Source organism: Monodon monoceros, unplaced genomic scaffold (genome assembly GCF_005190385.1).
Source record: "Monodon monoceros isolate NGI ecotype Baffin Bay Population unplaced genomic scaffold, NGI_Narwhal_1 Super_Scaffold_15, whole genome shotgun sequence".
Taxonomy (NCBI): domain Eukaryota; kingdom Metazoa; phylum Chordata; class Mammalia; order Artiodactyla; family Monodontidae; genus Monodon; species Monodon monoceros.
This window is the reverse complement of record NW_021703771.1, coordinates 6,187,838-6,206,016: the sequence shown is the minus strand read 5'-3', so window position 1 is coordinate 6,206,016 and position 18,179 is coordinate 6,187,838. Positions and strand designations below refer to the sequence as shown.

Below are 18,179 nucleotides of genomic sequence, written 5' to 3'. Positions count from 1 at the left end.
CCCCTTCAAGGCAGCTTAGGCTTTTTCTGGCGTGCAACCTCAAAACTCTTTAGGCCTCTCCCTATCACTGAGTACCAAAGTCACATGCACATTTTTTACGTATTTGTTACAAAGTAGCAACCCGCTTCATGGTACCAAAATCTGTATTAGTCTACTTGGCTACCTTAACAAAATACCACAGGCTGGCTAGCTTAAACAGTGGACACTAGTTTTCTCATAGTTCTGGAGGCTAGAAGTCTACAATCAAGGTGTCAGTGAGTTTGGTTTCTGGTGGGAGCTCTCTCCTTGGCTTGTGGATGGCCACCTTCTCACCGTGTCCTCACATGGCCTTTCCTCTCTGCTGGCAGCAGGGAGAGAGAGCCCTGGTGTCTCTTCCTCTTCTTACAAGGACACCAATCCTATCGGATCAGAGCCTCACCCTTAGGGCCTTATTTAACCTTGATTACCTTACGAAAGGCCCTGTATCCAAGTACCGTTCCCATTGGGGGTTAGCGCTTCAACATAGCAGTTTTGGGGGAAGGGGACACAGTTGAGTCTGTAACATATGGTAACTGAGAGACTGGAGTAGTTAAAGAATGATATAAAAAGCACAATGTAAATTTAAATCCTCCCTCCCTCGGTACAAAAAAAAAAAAGTAAGATGTGACATTTCAGGTGTTTCCGGTGGCAAGTGACAGACCATGACCTTAGCCACATAGGTGGACTCTGGGTCTTACTTACAGTGTTCAAGACGTTGCATTTTATCCTGCTGAGCAACTGAAAGGCAGGGCAGATGCGTATGTGGTTGGTGTGTGAACGCGGGAAAGCAAATATGTGTGAATTGGTTCTAACACTGAAGGACGCGTCAAAAGGGGCATTTGGGAGTTGGTCAGGGAGTGAAATATAAATGGTAGCTGGGAAGGCCACTTAGTGACCACTGTCATAGTTCAGGTGAGAGGTGAGGGCCTGAACCAGAGTAGTTACGGAGAGCAGAGGGGAAGAAACAGGCTATTTGGAAGATAAATAGGACTTGGCATTTGAGTGTAGGAGGTGAAAATCTTATTTTCAGTTCTGCTGAATTCATTTCAGTTCCATATCCACTGAAATTCGTTAGCCTTTCCTTTGTCTCTTCCTGAAGAGATAATCTGTATTAAGCTAATTCACTCAGTCAGATGGGATGTAAAATATTTTTTCTAAGCAGTTTTACTATTGTTAAGAGCCTAAGGGAAATTTATAATCTCACGAGATTCTGGTTCTTATCTTGGTCTAGCATTGTGTGTCTTTGAAAGTTGAGGTTCTCTGTATCCAGTTTTTTGAGAGGGACTGAGATGAAGAAAGTATCTGTACCTTTCTACCACACAAATCCCATTACACTCTCGGTTACTTGAGGACCGTCACCATTTGGTGAAGGCCTGAGGATCTTACAACTGCTGCCTCCCCTTCAAAATGACTCTGGCTGTGGTCCAGGCTCGTCTGGCTGAAGCGGCCTCTGCATCTGTTAGGAGGTGCTCCCGGCAGGTCTTAGTCTGCGGGGCTGGTATTTGGCCGTGAACACTGCTTGGGCCCTTCTGGTTGTTAAAAGTTGAAATGCTCCACCTTCCTGAGCCTCTTACCTCACCCTCAGCCCAGTCAAAGGGTAAAGCCCGGTTTAGCAGGGTCTTCAGGAACAAGGCCAGCGTCCGTTGATTGGTTAGTGCCTTTGCCATATTGGTTGTTAAATGTTTTGAGTATTATTGCCCAGGACATATAGACATATTTAGTTGGGACTCGTTTGAATTCTGCTTCTGGATGTTACTCTTAGCTTATGAGAAGATACTTTATGTCTGTTTCTTGGATTACACAGCACTGGTGGCCAGGTGGCTGAGGAGCCTGCTCTGGGTTTGTGCTTTTGCTACTCCCTCTAGTTGTACCTAAAATAGTAGTGCTGAGATGTTAGCGCTCTGCTGGATTGCTTCAGAATAAGTATTTTCCTGAAGTCGTTCTGACCGTCGTTTGGGCCATTTAACCTTTTATTATTATTATTCTTATTTTTAATTTTTTGGTCATGTCAAGTTTCCTCTGGTGTTATTCTTCATTAAATATTTGAACTGCTCAGGAGCCCTGCTCAGCCGCTAGAACATGAAAGTGTCAAGATGGAGAGAGCTAATTGCTTTTCTTCTACCACTGGACAGAACGTGTGATTACCTAAAACTGACATAGATACTGAATGTTCTAAGTAGGAATGCTATTTTTAGGTATTTGTGACATGTATTTCTATTTTAATAGACTTTAGGTGATATTTTATACAACATAGAAGTTTTTCCCCATATTCACAGAAGTGGTTATTCCAACTAACAAGTTCAAAATACACTTTTCAAAAAAAAAAAAATAAATATATATATATATATATATATATAATGTGTCTCTGGAAAAAACTGTTCAAATAAAATAGAGGCATATTACATAGGTAGTTTTTTCTTGCTTGATTTGTATTTTTGTTTAAATGCTGATATATAAGTTAATATCATTGTAGAAGTATAATATGCAAGAGTTTGTTTTTTGATTCTACCCTCTGCTTTTATTTAATTGTTTTTGATTTTATAACCAGGGCAGCAAATAATGAGCTCTTTACATTTATTGCTCTATCCCTGTGAGTAATCACTTTTCTTTCTAAAAGTAGTGAGAAGTAAATCTCCAAGATTGAGAAGAGTGTAGTAAACTGATGTCAGTGCAAATAGTTAGAAATTTAAATAACCTCACGACATGTCTGATGATTCATCTTTTTATAAGAATAAAAAGTACCGGTAGTACCAAGGAGTAAAGGTTTTTGAAATCTTTTAAAATTAGAATAATTACTTTGTTTTACTTGCTTACATTATCAGGGCAGGTACTTAAATATATTGGTGAACTCATGCAGTATTTGTTCGTCACAAAAAAGGATAGATGTTACTGCTTTGCTTACAATTAAAATTAGGTTGGAAAGGAGGTAGTATTAGAGTTACTTCTTACATTCCTGTTTGATTCTCCATATATACAATCTAAGGGATACTGAGCCCTCTACTTTAGTCTCTTGTCTTCTTGCTTCTGAGCTAGATAATAAAGCGCCTTTCTGTCGGTCTGTCTCTCTCTCAGCTGTCGACTGAAAAATAAATAGAAACTACTTACTTTCATTATGTATATTAGGTAGAATCTTGAAGGATACAGAAAAATACTAAGAAGAAAGTAAAAAGCACCCCTGATTCTACAGTGAGATATTTACTGCTAATTCTGGTGTATTTCCTTTCTCTTCTTTTTTATGCATATAAATATACTGAAATCATTACCTAATATTTACATTCTGTTCTCCTGATTTAACAAAGGAATTCTTAACCTCTGTTGTGCTGTGGACCTTTTTGACCATCTTGAGCCTATGGCTCCTTCTCAAAATAGTTCTAAATGCAAAAAATAAAATAAGCAGGATTACAAAGGAAACTAATTATGCTGAATACAGTAATTAAGCCATTAAAACAAATTTGTGATATAACACATAGATAAGCAACTTCTCAACACCTCTCTGTACTTGGTGCAGATTTGATTTGCTAATTCTTTTGGGGGGAAAGTTGATCTTGGTTTAAAAACTTACTAAAAATTGAGTTTCAGGTCATTTTATTTGACCTTTTGTCCTTAAAACCATTAAACTGTTATTTTCTCCTTCATAGTGCTTTTGTTCCATTGAATCTTCCCGATAACAAAAATTCTACAGAGTGGGAAAAGGTGAAGTTCCTGTTTGAAGAACTTGGAAGTAGTCGTAAGTATTCTTTTAAAAAATAAAATCCATAATAATTCATATTTCATGACTCTTGCAGCTTTTTTCATAAGTAGTCTATTTTTACACTGTTAAAAATTTAACTTCATAATTCTTTTAACCTGTGGTTAAAAGGATGTTAGACAAATTAGGAACTTTGTGTTGCTGAGACTTCTAGCCATCTAGCTAGAAGTCTCTTGACTTCTTCATAAAATTACCATGTTGAAAAGACAATGTAATCTTCAAAGTATTTTAGCGGTAAAGGTCTTATAATTTCTATGTGGTCTTTAATTCACTTAGGATAATATAGAATAATATGTTAAAGAAATGTGCTAGATATACTGGTGTTTATTTTTAATTTTTAACTGAGAGAACCCTATATTGCTATTTGATCGTGATTAAGTAATCTTTTTGTGGAATATAAATTACAGAGGTTTTATGTGGATGAAATAATAGTTTATTATAAATTTACCTCACCAAAAGGTCTAAGTTTTCCTTCTCTTAATCAACATGACCTTGGTTTTTAGAGAGTAACAAAAAAGCAGGTTTAGGAAGTTAGCTTAAGAAAGTTGCTTAATCATTGAAAAATATAGTTGGTGTTAGAAACTGATATCAAATAAGAGTGTGTATTTTATTACTGAGAATTTCATGTGCCTTTGAACTATTTTCAAAGAAAGCTAGAGAACTTATTTTATAAACATTATGCTGAAAATTCGTATTTCTTTTGTATTTATTCTTTTTATTGGGTACTCTGCGTTCTTTGATCAGCACTTTCTCTTTACCCAGATACAATATTAAATGATGGTTAAATTAGGTCTTGGAGTCTTTGCTGTACAACTTCTTAATTTTCTTGCTTTCCACTTAAGACTTCATCTTGTAAATTGTGGTCCATTAATACCTTGCTGATACCAGCAAGAATACGGATAGCGGGTCTGGCATAAACTGATACTGCATGTCAGGATTTATGTACCTGAGCCTGTTGCTGAGAAATAAATTGCTTCTTTTCCTGCAGTTAACTCCTTCAGGTCTCTTTAGTAGCTACTCTTCTGCCCTAAACATTATCCTATAAGTTTTGCTAGTCTTTGAGTGTTAGCATAACTTGAATCAATGATTATAATAGGTAGCATTACTGTACTTGCTGTAATCTCCTTAGTCTTAACATTTAAAAAACCCCTCCCATCTTAAACACCATATTTTAGAGTACATTTTGCTTATCACTTTTAGTAATATCAACTTTTAGATTAGCCAGATATCTTAGCAGAACACTCTACTTTATCAATTCTAAGATGCATATTTTTATACATTTTCATATCTCTGATTTTGTGATGTATTTTGTAAGTGGAGGTACCTTAAAATGGCTATCAGCCAAATGCCAGACCTCTCCTAGTTGTATGAATACTTTCTGTTGATACTTCTAGTAAGATCAAGAAAGTAACAGCACCCAATGGTCTTTGATTTAATAAAATGTATTACAGTTAAAAAAATTAAGGCTTAAAAATTTGTCTTGAATAGTTTCTGAACTTGTTAATAATATGCTCTCTCTAAGTGTTATATTTTAAAACTGAGACGTGAGTTTTAATAGGATGGGTCATTCTGTTATTATTTAGTATTGATATATTAAATTAATTAAAAAATTATATTTGGTTCCACAGTACCTGCATTTAAACTAGATCAATACAGGTCCAGTAGAACCTGTATTAAAACTAGAACAATTAGTATTACTCCAATTTAAGAATATTCAAATTTGCATATTTCATTGTATTATCTGGTATGTTTATTTGAAAGTGTCACTCTCACTACTCACTCATTGGCCTTCCTTTAAAAAGTTTCCTAAATCTAACTTGTTAGCATAGTATTCCTGTCTTGGTATTATGTTTGAATTTATTTTCTGTTTGTTTGCTTCTCCCCCCCCCCCCCCCCCACTAAGGGAGCATGCTAGCTCCTTTCAAGTTAAAGAGGGAAGTAAACTCTTTACGATTTTAGTTCTAGGCTAAGTTTTAAAAACTTACTTGAAATTTAAGAACAGAGGAACTAGGAGTTTGAGTGGAGAGGGAAGATAGGGCCAAGGTCAGTGGCATTCCTATCATGTTATTTCTCGAGGGCTGCCTTTGAGAAAGGCCAGGGCATTTTTTTGGCCAACTTTTGAGCATCTAGTATTTTGCTGATTTCTTTTTAGGCTCAATAATTAGGCAGTAGTTTCCCTCTTTAATTTTAAGAGGGGAAAGAAAGAAAGTCTTAGTCTGGAAGATCTTTAACAAATCCATTTATGAAGAGCTATTTAAAAACTCCTTTCCACTTGGAGTTAGCACTTCAAGAATGGGGTAATGCATATTGGGTTTATTCCTTTGGAATGTGTAAGAAACCCAGTTTTTATATTTCTGTTGATTCATTGAATATAAACATTTGAATAGCTGTACATTTTTAACAGTGTTTTTCCTCTTTTGCAGATGGTTTAGCTGCCTTGTCATTTTCCATTAGTTCTCTGACCCTGATTGGAATGTTGGCAGCTATAATCTACACAGTAAGTATAGTGGTAATAATTGAGTTAAAATTAAAGAACCACTTTATGATGCAGTTTTGTTACCTTATTGGTATGTTCAATTTAGCTCTGTTTTCCTCTTTAATATCTAGTACTTCCTTCATTTTTCTTGAGAGGAGGGTAGATTTTTAACTACTTGGTCATAATCATTTTATCTGTATTTGTGAAATTTAACATTCAGAAACAAACTTTATAACTTGTGAACCTTGAAGTGGTTATATACTAGGCAGTCATAGATTTAGTGATTTATAAGCATATTAGAACTCTGAACCATAGATCAGTACCTGTTATGGATTCAGTAGATTTATCCTATATGGGGATATAGGGCTTTTAAAATCAGATATTTTACATCACTTGATATTTCTCTAGTATAAAGAACCTAATCTTATACTCTCAGAGACTTTGATTTTTTTTTTTTCCGGTCTCTCTGGGAATGGTACGATATGACTTATAATAGCCTGACAAACTTGTGTGCAGAGTGCTTTTTGAGTTTTTTGCTCAAATTATAGAGGAAAAGCCAGTAAAAATGCTTCTTACTTGCCTCCCAAAAGAGAGTTGTGCAGGAAGCTTTAAATTATATGGAACCTTTTTCAGATTAATGGAGTTTATGTTTAGGGCATTCTTGATTGATACAAAGATGAAAAATGCTGGTCGTAAAGAAAACATTTTGGGTATTGTTCCAGTGTCTCCCTTTAAACATAAAAGAAATGGGCTATCCGTGTGATAGCAGAATCTGGTTTTGTTGCATAATCATTCAAGTGTCATAATGTATAATAAAAGAAGTCTAAAATCATGCATTTTAGTATCTTTCAGGTGATTGAGTATTCAGTTTTATTATTCATTGCCATTTTTGCTTTCTTCATGTATTACTACACAAGGAATATATCGGTGGGTAACTATCTTCCCATCTCAGAGAATATATATACTACCTGTGACTTGTCTTTTAGGAGACATTCACAGGTTAATAACACATGAGGAGTTAGACCTGGACTCTAATTGCTATTCTGTGACTGATATGTATGCTGATCTTGGGTTTGTCTTTTACCCTTCGTGGGTCAGTGTTTTCCCCATTAGATGGGAATAAAAAAATGCCTCTTAGGGATTTTTGAAGGTCAAACGACACTTTTTGTAAAAGTGCTTCGAGAAGTATAGGGAGATGAGGATATAACACTCAGTGAAAGATGAGTCAGGAGAAATGAACAGAAAAAGAGGAAACCAACATGTAAGGTCATCCCCAGGAACCATGAGGGGTCTGCGATTTTACCCTGCTTGTAGCTTGTAGTCTGCTGCAGTGCCCTGGATGTTGGTCAGAGGTGCAAGACTTCTGGTCAGAGAAGAACTTTCTGTTGCACAGCAATGGCAGCAGCCACGGGAGCGCGTTGTCTTGCGCCCGTCTCCTGAGTCCCGGCTCCCGTGGGGCGACATGAAGAGCGCCCATCGAGACTGTCACAAAGCTGAGGACCGTTGAGTGCAGGGAGGCCGAGTCTTCATTAACGGACAGGAAACGTGCCTGCTCTCGCTCCAGGGGAACGCTGTCTTGGTCTTCCCAGGCTGTTTGCTGCACAAGCATTCTTGGAAAGACAGCACAGAAGAGAGAAGGGCAGTTAGTGCCTGGCTTGCAAGATGCGCAGAAATGAGAGGCCCGTGGAGCATTGTCTTCGGACGGCCGAGTGGTGGGCGCTGTGAACATGCTCACACAGCGCAGTGTAGGGCACAGGCAGTAGTGACAGGTCGGGAGTAGCTCCTCTGACCTTTGAGCAGAGACCTGAGTGAGGTGGAAGGACGGCCAGCCACGAGGGGAGGTGAGTGCAGAAGTCCTGGGGTGAGCACCCTGTGCTGTGCTCAGACAGTTAGCAGGAGGCAAAGCTGGCGTGTGGGAGCTCAGGAAACTGGGGAGGGTGGCGAGCGTGGATGAGGGCATGTTTTATAGCGCCTCGTGGACTGTGGTTAGGGTTTTGGATTTCATTCCGACTGAGATTAGAAGCTACTGGAAGGTTCTAAATGGAAAGTAATAGGATCTGACTAACATTTTAACAGTATTACTCCGGTGGGTCTGAATTCAGTAAGCTCTGGGGCTGATGAGTGGGAGTGGGGAAAATGTGTGAAATTATTAAAACTCTTTGAAAGAGAGCTTCCCTGTAGGAACGATATTGTAAAGATAAATATTTCAAGCTAATATAGTTTATATTCAAATGGAAACTGTGAAAATTATCATTTATGCAATGAAACCAAATATAATAATCATACTGACTTAGTTAAGATAGCCTTAGAAGAGCTTTACTTTTTCTGGAATGCAGAGGGCTGGGCTGAAGGCCATTGATAAAACAATCAGAGGACCTGATGGTGGGAACCAGAAAAACACGCTGCTGAGTAGGTAGGAGGGGTCACCAAAGGCCTGAGCCCAACGGGGAGGGTCCAGTGTTATAGGCACCAGGTGAGACTGCCTAGGGGTTACCTACCTAGGAGTTACCGTGTGTGTTTTCTTTAAGTAGCATAAGCAGTACCGTCATGATCCTTGGGGGAGAGGCTTAAATGTGGGTCCCTTTTAAGTCCATGGGTCTCTTGAACTACTTTCCCATCTAAAGTGAGAGTAATATTTAATAAGGTTGTGAGGACTTAATTAAACAATTCCTCAAGTCTTGGAATCTGTTGGCCACTCAATCAGTAATCACTAGGAGCTCAAACCGTTGAATATTCAGTTTCATGTGGTTCAAGCTACAGATTCCACCGCTTTCCTCTCACAGTGAAAGTAAACCAGGTGTTAACGGCAGTTGTGTCATGGTCAGTGAGAATGTGGATTATGAAAAGGTGAGTAAGTCAAAGAGTTACTCTTGGGTGTGTGGATAGACAGATAAACATCATTTAAATAGCACTGCAGAATGTGCTCAGAACTGGGTGGAAGAATGGTTTGCTACCAAACCACAGTCTCGCCAGGTTTACTACCTAGGTGGGATAGAGAAGACCCTGGCTAAGGGGGAGCGTGGTATGCATAGCTGAAGACTAGCCATGAGTGTGAGTCTTCATGTAAAATGTAATTTCTGAGTCCTAGCTTCCCCATCTGAAAAATGGGCCAATAATACTTATTCAGACTTTATTAAAAACTAATTGAGGACTTCCCTGGTGGCGCAGTGGTTGAGAGTCCGCCTGCCGATGCCGGGGACGCGGGTTCGTGCCCCGGTCCGGGAAGATCCCACGTGCCACGGAGCGGCTGGGCCCGTGAGCCATGGCCGCTGAGCCTGCGCGTCCGGAGCCTGTGCTCCGCAACGGGAGAGGCCACAGCAGTGAGAGGCCCGCGTACCGCAAAAAACAAACAAACAAAACAAAACAAAAAAAAACTAGTTGAAAATCAACTGTTTATTGATAAGTGGTTTTATTATTGGTAGGTGGCTAATGGTACTAATTATCATATTTGCTTGTGAAAGCAAAGTTTTCTCCGAAGTAGTTAGGGAAAACTCAAGAATTGGAGCAGAACGTGAATGAGGGTATAATAGATATGCATGGGGAATAGAAGAGGTTTAGTTTTAATATGTACCGAGAAAGTGGGAAGTTAATGCTTAGAGAACTTTGACCCTGAGTACAAGGAATTAATTACTAAAGGTAAGATTATGTCTGTTATTGAATCTGTAGCTATCAGTATTGAGACTACAGAAGTTTTTGTAATGTATGTGTCAGTTGAATGTGAATTTCTTAGGTATGCGTTGTTGTTTAGTTTAGAAACTAGTTGATAATTTAAATTTTACCAAGATTATATCCACTGTACCACATCTCAAGGAATAGCCAAATAATTGGGCACTCAATTTTCGGAGAAGAATGTCAAATGACATGTTATCTTGCCTGTTGTTTTCAGCTTAATTGAAAGGGAATCTGCTACTTTTTAAATTAAAAACAAACAAAAAAACCTCTAGACACAAATATTTATGCAGATATTTTAATTTTTTGGTGCCACCAAGTGGGGAAATGTTGAATAGTGCTATTTTCATACAAAATGTATCATATGGACCACTGAAGTGCCTATAAAGACAGCGACTACTAAACTTTTTATTATGTACACTTATCAGTAAAAAAAAATTGAACATGTCTTCCAGGAGTTTATGAATTATATATATATATTTATGCTAATAAATATATTTACTATAAATGTAGACTAATGTATTAAAGAAAACTAGAGTGCTAAATTAAGGATTTTAAAATAGAAATAACTAGAGCAGTGGTTCTCAATAACCTTTGAAGACAGAACTCCACTTTAAAAATTAAATTTCTCAGCCTTCTATGTGATAGTATGCTTCGTTGAGTCTGTGACCTGATTTGTAAGATGCACCTTATGTACCACTGTAAGGAAAAGGCCCTGCCCATGCTCTCTAATCATTTATAGTTTTTGTTTTATATTAATGAGAGAAGTGTTTTAGCCTTACCTACATAAAAAAAAAAAAGTCATATCAATCTTCTGCATACAAGATAAGGAAAATATAAGTGAAGTAAGTTGTAAAGGTATTTCTAAAACCTCGCATTTGGAATGTGAGTCTTCTGAATCACTTTTTTGAATTGGCTGTTCATGTCCATGTTTCACTCCACAGGGTTGTTTTAGGCTATCAAGAGAGTTGATGCTAACAGCTTTTCTTGGGTGCTCCATTCTTGTCTCTGGGATGTTCTTTGAAGCTGCTAACACACCTGTTTAAGCTGTTTTTGTTGTTGTTTCTTCTTTTGCTACCTAAGTAGCAAAGTACAGAATGTCTTCTACTTTGGTCATCTTCCTTTCTTAAGCTTATAAAGCCTTTGATTATTGCTTTGCAAGAAAATATAGAATCATGCTCATTGTTCCAGTTAATTTTTGCTTCACTGCTTGCTCCTTTGTTCTGTCTTTCCTTACACATTAACTTTTTGCTTCGATGTCAAATCGTAGCACTATCTTATAAGACATGGTAAGTGGCAGTTAAACTCAAGAGTTGTACCAAGAATGCAGGTAACTCCACTGGAGAAGTAACTATAATGTAACCAGCTATGACCAAATTTGTGAATGTGCAGGTAATGACAATTACGTCATGACTTCTGCCTAGCCAGTGTTTGTAAGATGCATCCAAATTTCACTGATGATAAATGTGAAAAAATACATGTATATTTTAGAATCAGTGAATATTTAAAAGGGAAATCTTCATTGAATACACATTAAGTGAGTTGTTTCCTTAGTCATGACAGCATCCGTGTCCTTGAATAATAGGTGTTATAAGTATATGCAGGACATATATTCAGTTTACAGGCAGTGCTTGGCGCTGACCTTTCTAATCCAAGGCTAATAGGTTGGAAACTCATCCTTCACAGAAGAGAGAGGTGCAGGGAAAAGTGCTGTTCTTATAGGGGCAAGAACGTATTAGAAATGTTTGTAGTTTGTATATATTCTTTCAAAACATTTGGCTTTTAAAATACGGGTGGTGATTTATTCTTGGAAGTTGAAACAAATAAAATTGGAAGCAATTATGGCTGACCTGGAAGCATTTTAAATGATATGATCTCTTTAGCCTTGTTGATTTTCTGGTAATTCACTAGAGGGCAGTAGTAAGCCATAAAAGTTTTGTGTTTCTGAAAAATGATAGCCTTCATACATTTTTTTCAAAGAAATCTGAGGTTAAATTCAAAAGATTCTTGTTTAAAGATCTTAAAGTTGTAGTGATTAAATATTTTGTGTACTGTGTTATGTCAAGTTTATCTTAATCTAAATACTATACTTAAAATTCCTGATAATCATTGAAATGTAAGCATGTAATCCAAAAATAAGCTAAGAGCTAGGTAACCAAAACAATGATTACTTTCTTGTTCTCTTCAGACAATTAATAATTCACAAAAAGATGTTGTATTCTGGTCCCATGTTACCACAAGGTGTTACCAAGGACATGTTTTTATTTTCTAAAATTTTTACTTTAAACTGTTTATTTAAGCTATAGGAATGCAGTTTAACTCTTCGAATAAATGTGTAAATTCCATGTAAGGAAATAAGTTCATGTGAATAAAGGGCACTGAAAAAAATTTTTTTGTTTGAATATTATTTTCTTAGAGAAGTTATTTTATTAATTGAACACGTTTGTTCTTGGAATAAAGGTAGGTAAAAGAAGAATTGAGACCTAGTCCTTACATACAAAACAGCCTACTGCAGTTATTACTAGTCTGGCTGAGAAATCTATATTGTTAACGAACTTTCCACATGATTCTGATTAGCTAGGTTTGGCAGATCTAGTGATAAAACAGACATGCAGACAAATAATGTCCAGTGTGCTGTACTATAATTGAGTTATAAGCAAGGCACATTTACAAATCAAGGAAGGTTTCTCAGATGCGGTGTAATTAAGCTGAGACCTGAAGGGCACTGGGCTGGGCTAATGAGGTAGGATGAGACGTGGGTGTTCCAGATGAGGCACTGCATGTACACAGGTGTGGATGCGGAAACTGCAGTGACTGAGGAGCAGTGAACCATTTAGAGGCATGAGGTTGGGTGGTAGGGATCAGGTCATGAAGGGCTTCGTAGGCCAGGATTAGATAGTGGCGTCTATTCACAGGACTAGTAATTGTACCTCTCATTGGAAAAAAAAAAAATTGTAAAGTGACATTTTCAAACAGTCGTTCATGAAATTCTGATACATACAGAAAGAGGGGAACAGAGTAGTGTGGCTCTGGCTGAAGCAGCAGCAGCAGACCGACGCTCCCTGCTTCTTGTCTCCTGTGTGGTCTTGATGGCCCCGATACAGAATCCTGGGGACTGCCGCCAGAGCACGTGGTCCTGGGGAATCTCAGTGGATGCTAATCAGAGGAATGACATAATCTGACATGAGGGTTAGAGCAAGATCACTTTGGAAACAGTGTAAAGGATGGATTTATAGGAAGTGAGACCAGCAGACCAGTGAGGAGAATTTAGATGACCTTGTCTTTGACAGTAAACTCTAAGTAGTGGCCACGTTTTTAGTGCTGACTGGAGTACAGATTCCTCGGGAAATAATTGGGCTGTCCAAAAAGTTCGTTCAGGTTTTCCCATAACTTCGTATGGAAAAACCCAAATGAACTTTTTGGCCAACCCAATAGTATTGAGTTCTGAGGTTAGTATATTTAGAGACCCAGATCCATCAAGCAGAATAGCAAGATTTGGGATAAAGTAAGCCTAGTTCGGAGGTGGTTGGAAAGACAGGAAAATATACTTGGGCATAAACTGGGTTTAGCAAAATCATGTTGCCCTGGCAGTTGGTTGTAAAAAGCAACGTGGACTTGTGGTAAAATGATATGTGCGTGTGGAGAGTCGGTGAATAATCATCATGTAATACTGTATGCTCATCAGAGTCTTAAAGTGCTATGTTACTTTTTTTCATTACCGTTTAAAAGGTGTGGAACTACTAGAACAACAGATAGGTCAGAGTGGTAATAGGGTTAGGACACTCCTACAAGGGAAGAGTAACCACCTCTGGGACACCTTGGCTTCCATACGCTTTTTTCTTTACATTTTCAGTAGTTTGAGGATATACCATTTACTGTTAAAAAAAAAAACCTGATTATGTTTTTCCTTTTTATATTTTACCAAGGTCATTAGGAGTATAAGTTAGATAAGAATTTAGTTAGTTAGAAGAAAATTATTCTACTCTGTCCAAATTATATTTTCTTCTAATACAAATAGAACCTTTCCCCAACCTCTCCTTGTTGTTTTTGTTCCCAGATGATGGGGAAACCATGAGAACATTAACTTATGTTTTAACAATATTTAAAATGCAAGATTTTAAGTATCCCTCCTTTAGAAAATACAAGGATTTGCATATTAGGTAATAATTTCAGCTAGTTAATTATCTAAATACAACATGCTATATAGAGTTGATACTACCTGATAGAACTGGTTGCTTTCTGGGATTTCCTTCTAATCATGTTCTTTGTTCCTATTCTCCCTTAATTTAAAAACAACCCTGATGTGTCAGAATGTATGCTTCCCTATATGAATTGTGGTTTAATCAATGTTTAATCAATGTCTAAAGGAGACTCAGAATATTGAAGTGATTAAAATCGACACTAAACATATTTGAGATCATCCTGGGAGTTGACAGCCAGGTAGCAGAGAGCATGAGAGAAAATATGCAGGATTACTCAGGATATTTTAGAGTTCGGGGTTAAGCCTAAGAGGTAGCGTTTATCACTTCTGCCTGCATTCATTGCTTGGACTCAATCTCATGGCCCTACCTAACTTCAGGGAGGCTGGCTGAAGTAGTTTGGCTGTGTTCTCAGGAAGAAAATGGAAAGATCTAAATACATGATGTATCTACCTTAGAGCCCGTTGCTGCAACCAACAGGTGATAGTTGTCAGTTTTGCTTCTAAGGATTTAAGGTCAGTAACGATTTTGAATAATGGTCACATGGCAGTTGCCATTGAGTGTTTTTAATAGTTACAATAAAATTTCACATTTGGGACTGGCTAATATAGCATTGGGTAATAGAAAATAATATGTTTATTTTTAATGCCGATTAATATTTTAGAATTTCTTGTAAGAATTATATTTAAAATACTTAGTGAAAAGACTAAATATTTAGAACTTACAAATAAACTACATACAGATCATTGGTATGTTAATCAAATAACATGTATGTTAAAATACTTACATTTTACTAAGGGTTTACTATATACACTTGGATAAAATTGGGTTTTTCCATAGAAAATAATTTTATAAATTGTTTCTACTGATTCATACTATCTTAACCCCTGATTAGCCTGAAATTATGAGTTATTACTTTGATAAAGTATTATATTTCCATTAATTTTATAACTTGTCCTTTGAAAAATAGATATTACCTATTCTAGGAATAGTATTACAGACGTAACTCTATGTAACTAAATATGAAATAAACAGAATTATGAGGCAATATAATCATGATTCACTCCCATATCCTCTGTTCTTCGGTGACTGTCCCCTTCACAACTGCTTACTCATTTTGTTATTACTTAAAAGGACATTTTTTACCTGAAAATTCTGTATAATATGTTTAAAATAGTATTACTAGGGAATTCCGTGGTGGTTCAGTGGATAGGACTTGGCGCTCTCACTGCCAGGGGACCAGGTTTGATCCCTGGTTGGGGAACTAAGACCCCGCAAGCCTCATGGCGCAGCCAAAAAATAAATAAAATAAAACAGTATTACCAAAACGTGTTTTACTTTTGTTCTTTCAGGCCTATGGCATGTCGGCCTTGCCTTTAAATCTGATCAAAGGCACTAGAAGCGCTGCTTACGAACGTCTAGAAAACACTGAAGACATTGAGGAAGTGGAGCAGCACATCCAAACGATTAAATCGAAGGTGACTTGATGTTTTATCGTAACCAGGGAGCGTAAAAGTACTTTGTCTTCGAGCTGCTCTGTGTTGTGACTTAGACATTGCTAAGCCCATATTTTGACATTGTTTGAGTTTTTGTTCAACGTATCCTTAAAGAACCCTATTTTTAAAAAATTGTCTTCTGTGAAATGTAGGACACTGACAGTGTGAGAATTTCTATCAGTGTTCTAACAGCTGAAACACAAAAGTTCTACTTGCGTATGATGAAGACCTTGCTAGTTCCCAGGTATGCTGATTCCATGTGTAATATCAGATTTCACTGTATCACTTACGTTAAAGTTTTACGTACTGGTTGAATAAGATAAGATTACGTGTAACCACTTGCCAATTAAATGTACTTCTAAAAACACAATCAAGTTTTTCTTCCTCTGTCACCTTCAAGTAACAGATAAATCTTATTTATAGAACATAGGAAAAAATGGAAAGTTTTCTGAATTAGTCTATTAAACGATCATAATCCTGAGACGAAACCAGATGGTAATAGCACACCAAAAAGAAAACTGTTTACCAGGCTCTCTTGTGAAAGTACAGGCAAATAATTTAATATAAATAAAAATGTTAGCAATTCAAAAACTATGCTGTAATAAGAGAATATCTCATAATTATAAGATTAGGTTTATCCTAGGATGGCGAGGATGATATGTCAGAAAATAAAGTAGTTTAATATATTGAGAATAAATGAGAAACATAAACATCTTAATAGATGCCAAAGAGTGTTTGGTAAGAGTCAATTTGTAGTTAACGATGTTTAGAGAAAATTCTTACCAAATTGGAAGAAAAGAAGTTGTTTAGCAAAGGAAGCCTACGGTGAGCATCGTACCTAATGAAAGAAACATTCTCACTAAAGGCACGTATACGACAGGGATGTTCGTATCCTATTCCTAGTCAGATAGAAAAGAACGTAGGAGTAACTGTGGAAGGGAGAGGAGAGAAGAGGGGAAGTAACTTCTGTTATTTGCAGATAGCCTCTACCAAGAAAATCTAAAAGAACCAACTGGCAAATTAATAGACCTAACAAGAGTTCATCAAGGTGTCCAGATACAAATGTACGGGATCATTCACCAGGTGGAGGATGTAATAGAAAATGACCTCATTTCCAATAACTGTGAACTATAGAATAATAAGAAATGTCAGAATCTTCCGGGTGGAAATTACAAACTTTATTGAAATACATAATAGAAGACTGAAATAAATGGAGAACTTCATCCGTTCCTACTTGGGAAGATTCAATATTGTAGAGACGACAGTTTTCATACGTTTAGGTGGAAATTCAGTACAGTCTATAAAAGATAAAAAATGAAATCTTTATAAGCTTCCTACCATATACTAAACAAATTCAGAATTTAAATCCAGTATAACACTTACAAAACATTAGGAGAAAGTGAAAATCAAATTTTATTTTGGTATGTAGAAGACCTTTCTAAATAAGACTCAGAACTCGAGTGCAAATTGAGCAACTGGTGAGCTTTAAATTTTTATGTTTTTAAATTTATGTACCAAAAAAAGTGGCACCAAAAAGGAATTTAAAGAACCAACAATAATTTGAGAGGAAATAATCTGCAATATAGCTGATATATGCTGAGCATCTTTAAGTCAAGAAGAAAAAAAGACAAGAAATACATAGAAATAATGAACAAAAGACCTAAATAGACAGTTTACTGAAGGAGAAATTAAACTCTTCAGTGAAAATACGAAGTGATGCTTCAGCTCATTAGTAATGAGTAGGTTGACTAAGATCCCAGTTTGTGTGGGACCTGAGGAGTTTTCCAGAACATGAGGGGACTTTTATTGCTAAAACCAGGATGGCTGGTAATTAGAGCAACTCAGTATTTTTTTATCCTTTAGAAGTCTTTAAATTTTTTACCTTCGTCAGGGGTTGATAAGAATTTGGGGATAGGAATACTGTTTGAGGGAATATAAAATATACAGCTTTTTAAAGAAAACTGAATGTTGTCACATGCGCCTGTACACACAAATGCACAAACAACGTACCTTTTAATAATTAAATTTTAATCCAACAGATGTCTAGGAGCTTATCTTACTGGATTGTATGTATGCGCTTGTACCCAGGTGAATAAGGATATTCATGTCCCTGCCCCCTCAAAAAAGAAAATAATCTAAATGTTCAAAAATAAGGTATTTGTTAAATTAAAATATCATGGTATAATGTGCTGTGCAATGATGAAAAGGAATGAGGTAGATTTATATAGCTTAGAGAATGTATCTTATGAAATTAAGTTACACTTTCTCAGTTTAAATTCTGGCTCTCCTGATTATGTAGGTAATATCTGGGGGCCTTCTTTTCCTCATCTAATAAATGAATAAAATGCTGTTATCGGGCTTCCCTGGTGGCGCAGTGGTTGGGAGTCCGCCTGCCGATGCAGGGGACGCGGGTTCGTGCCCCGGTCCGGGAGGATCCCACATGCCGCGGAGCGGCTGGGTCCGAGCCATGGCCGCTGAGCCTGCGCGTCTGGAGCCTGTGCTCCGCAACGGGAGAGGCCACAGCAATGAGAGGCCCGCGTACCGCAAAAAAAAAAAAAAAAAAAAAAAAAAAA

The 18,179-nt window shown here is 37.1% G+C and overlaps 1 protein-coding gene across 1 annotated transcript in view; it reads left to right on the top strand.

The window, feature by feature from the left end:
• LMBRD1 (LMBR1 domain containing 1) overlaps window positions 1-18,179 on the top strand; it is a 115,974-nt gene that overhangs the window by 47,211 nt on the left and 50,584 nt on the right. Inside the window, exons 6-8 of the mRNA XM_029223681.1 lie at window positions 3,657-3,745; window positions 6,190-6,263; window positions 15,463-15,588. Coding sequence (XP_029079514.1) covers window positions 3,657-3,745; window positions 6,190-6,263; window positions 15,463-15,588 — 289 coding nt within the window. The remainder of the gene's footprint in view (window positions 1-3,656; window positions 3,746-6,189; window positions 6,264-15,462; window positions 15,589-18,179) is intronic.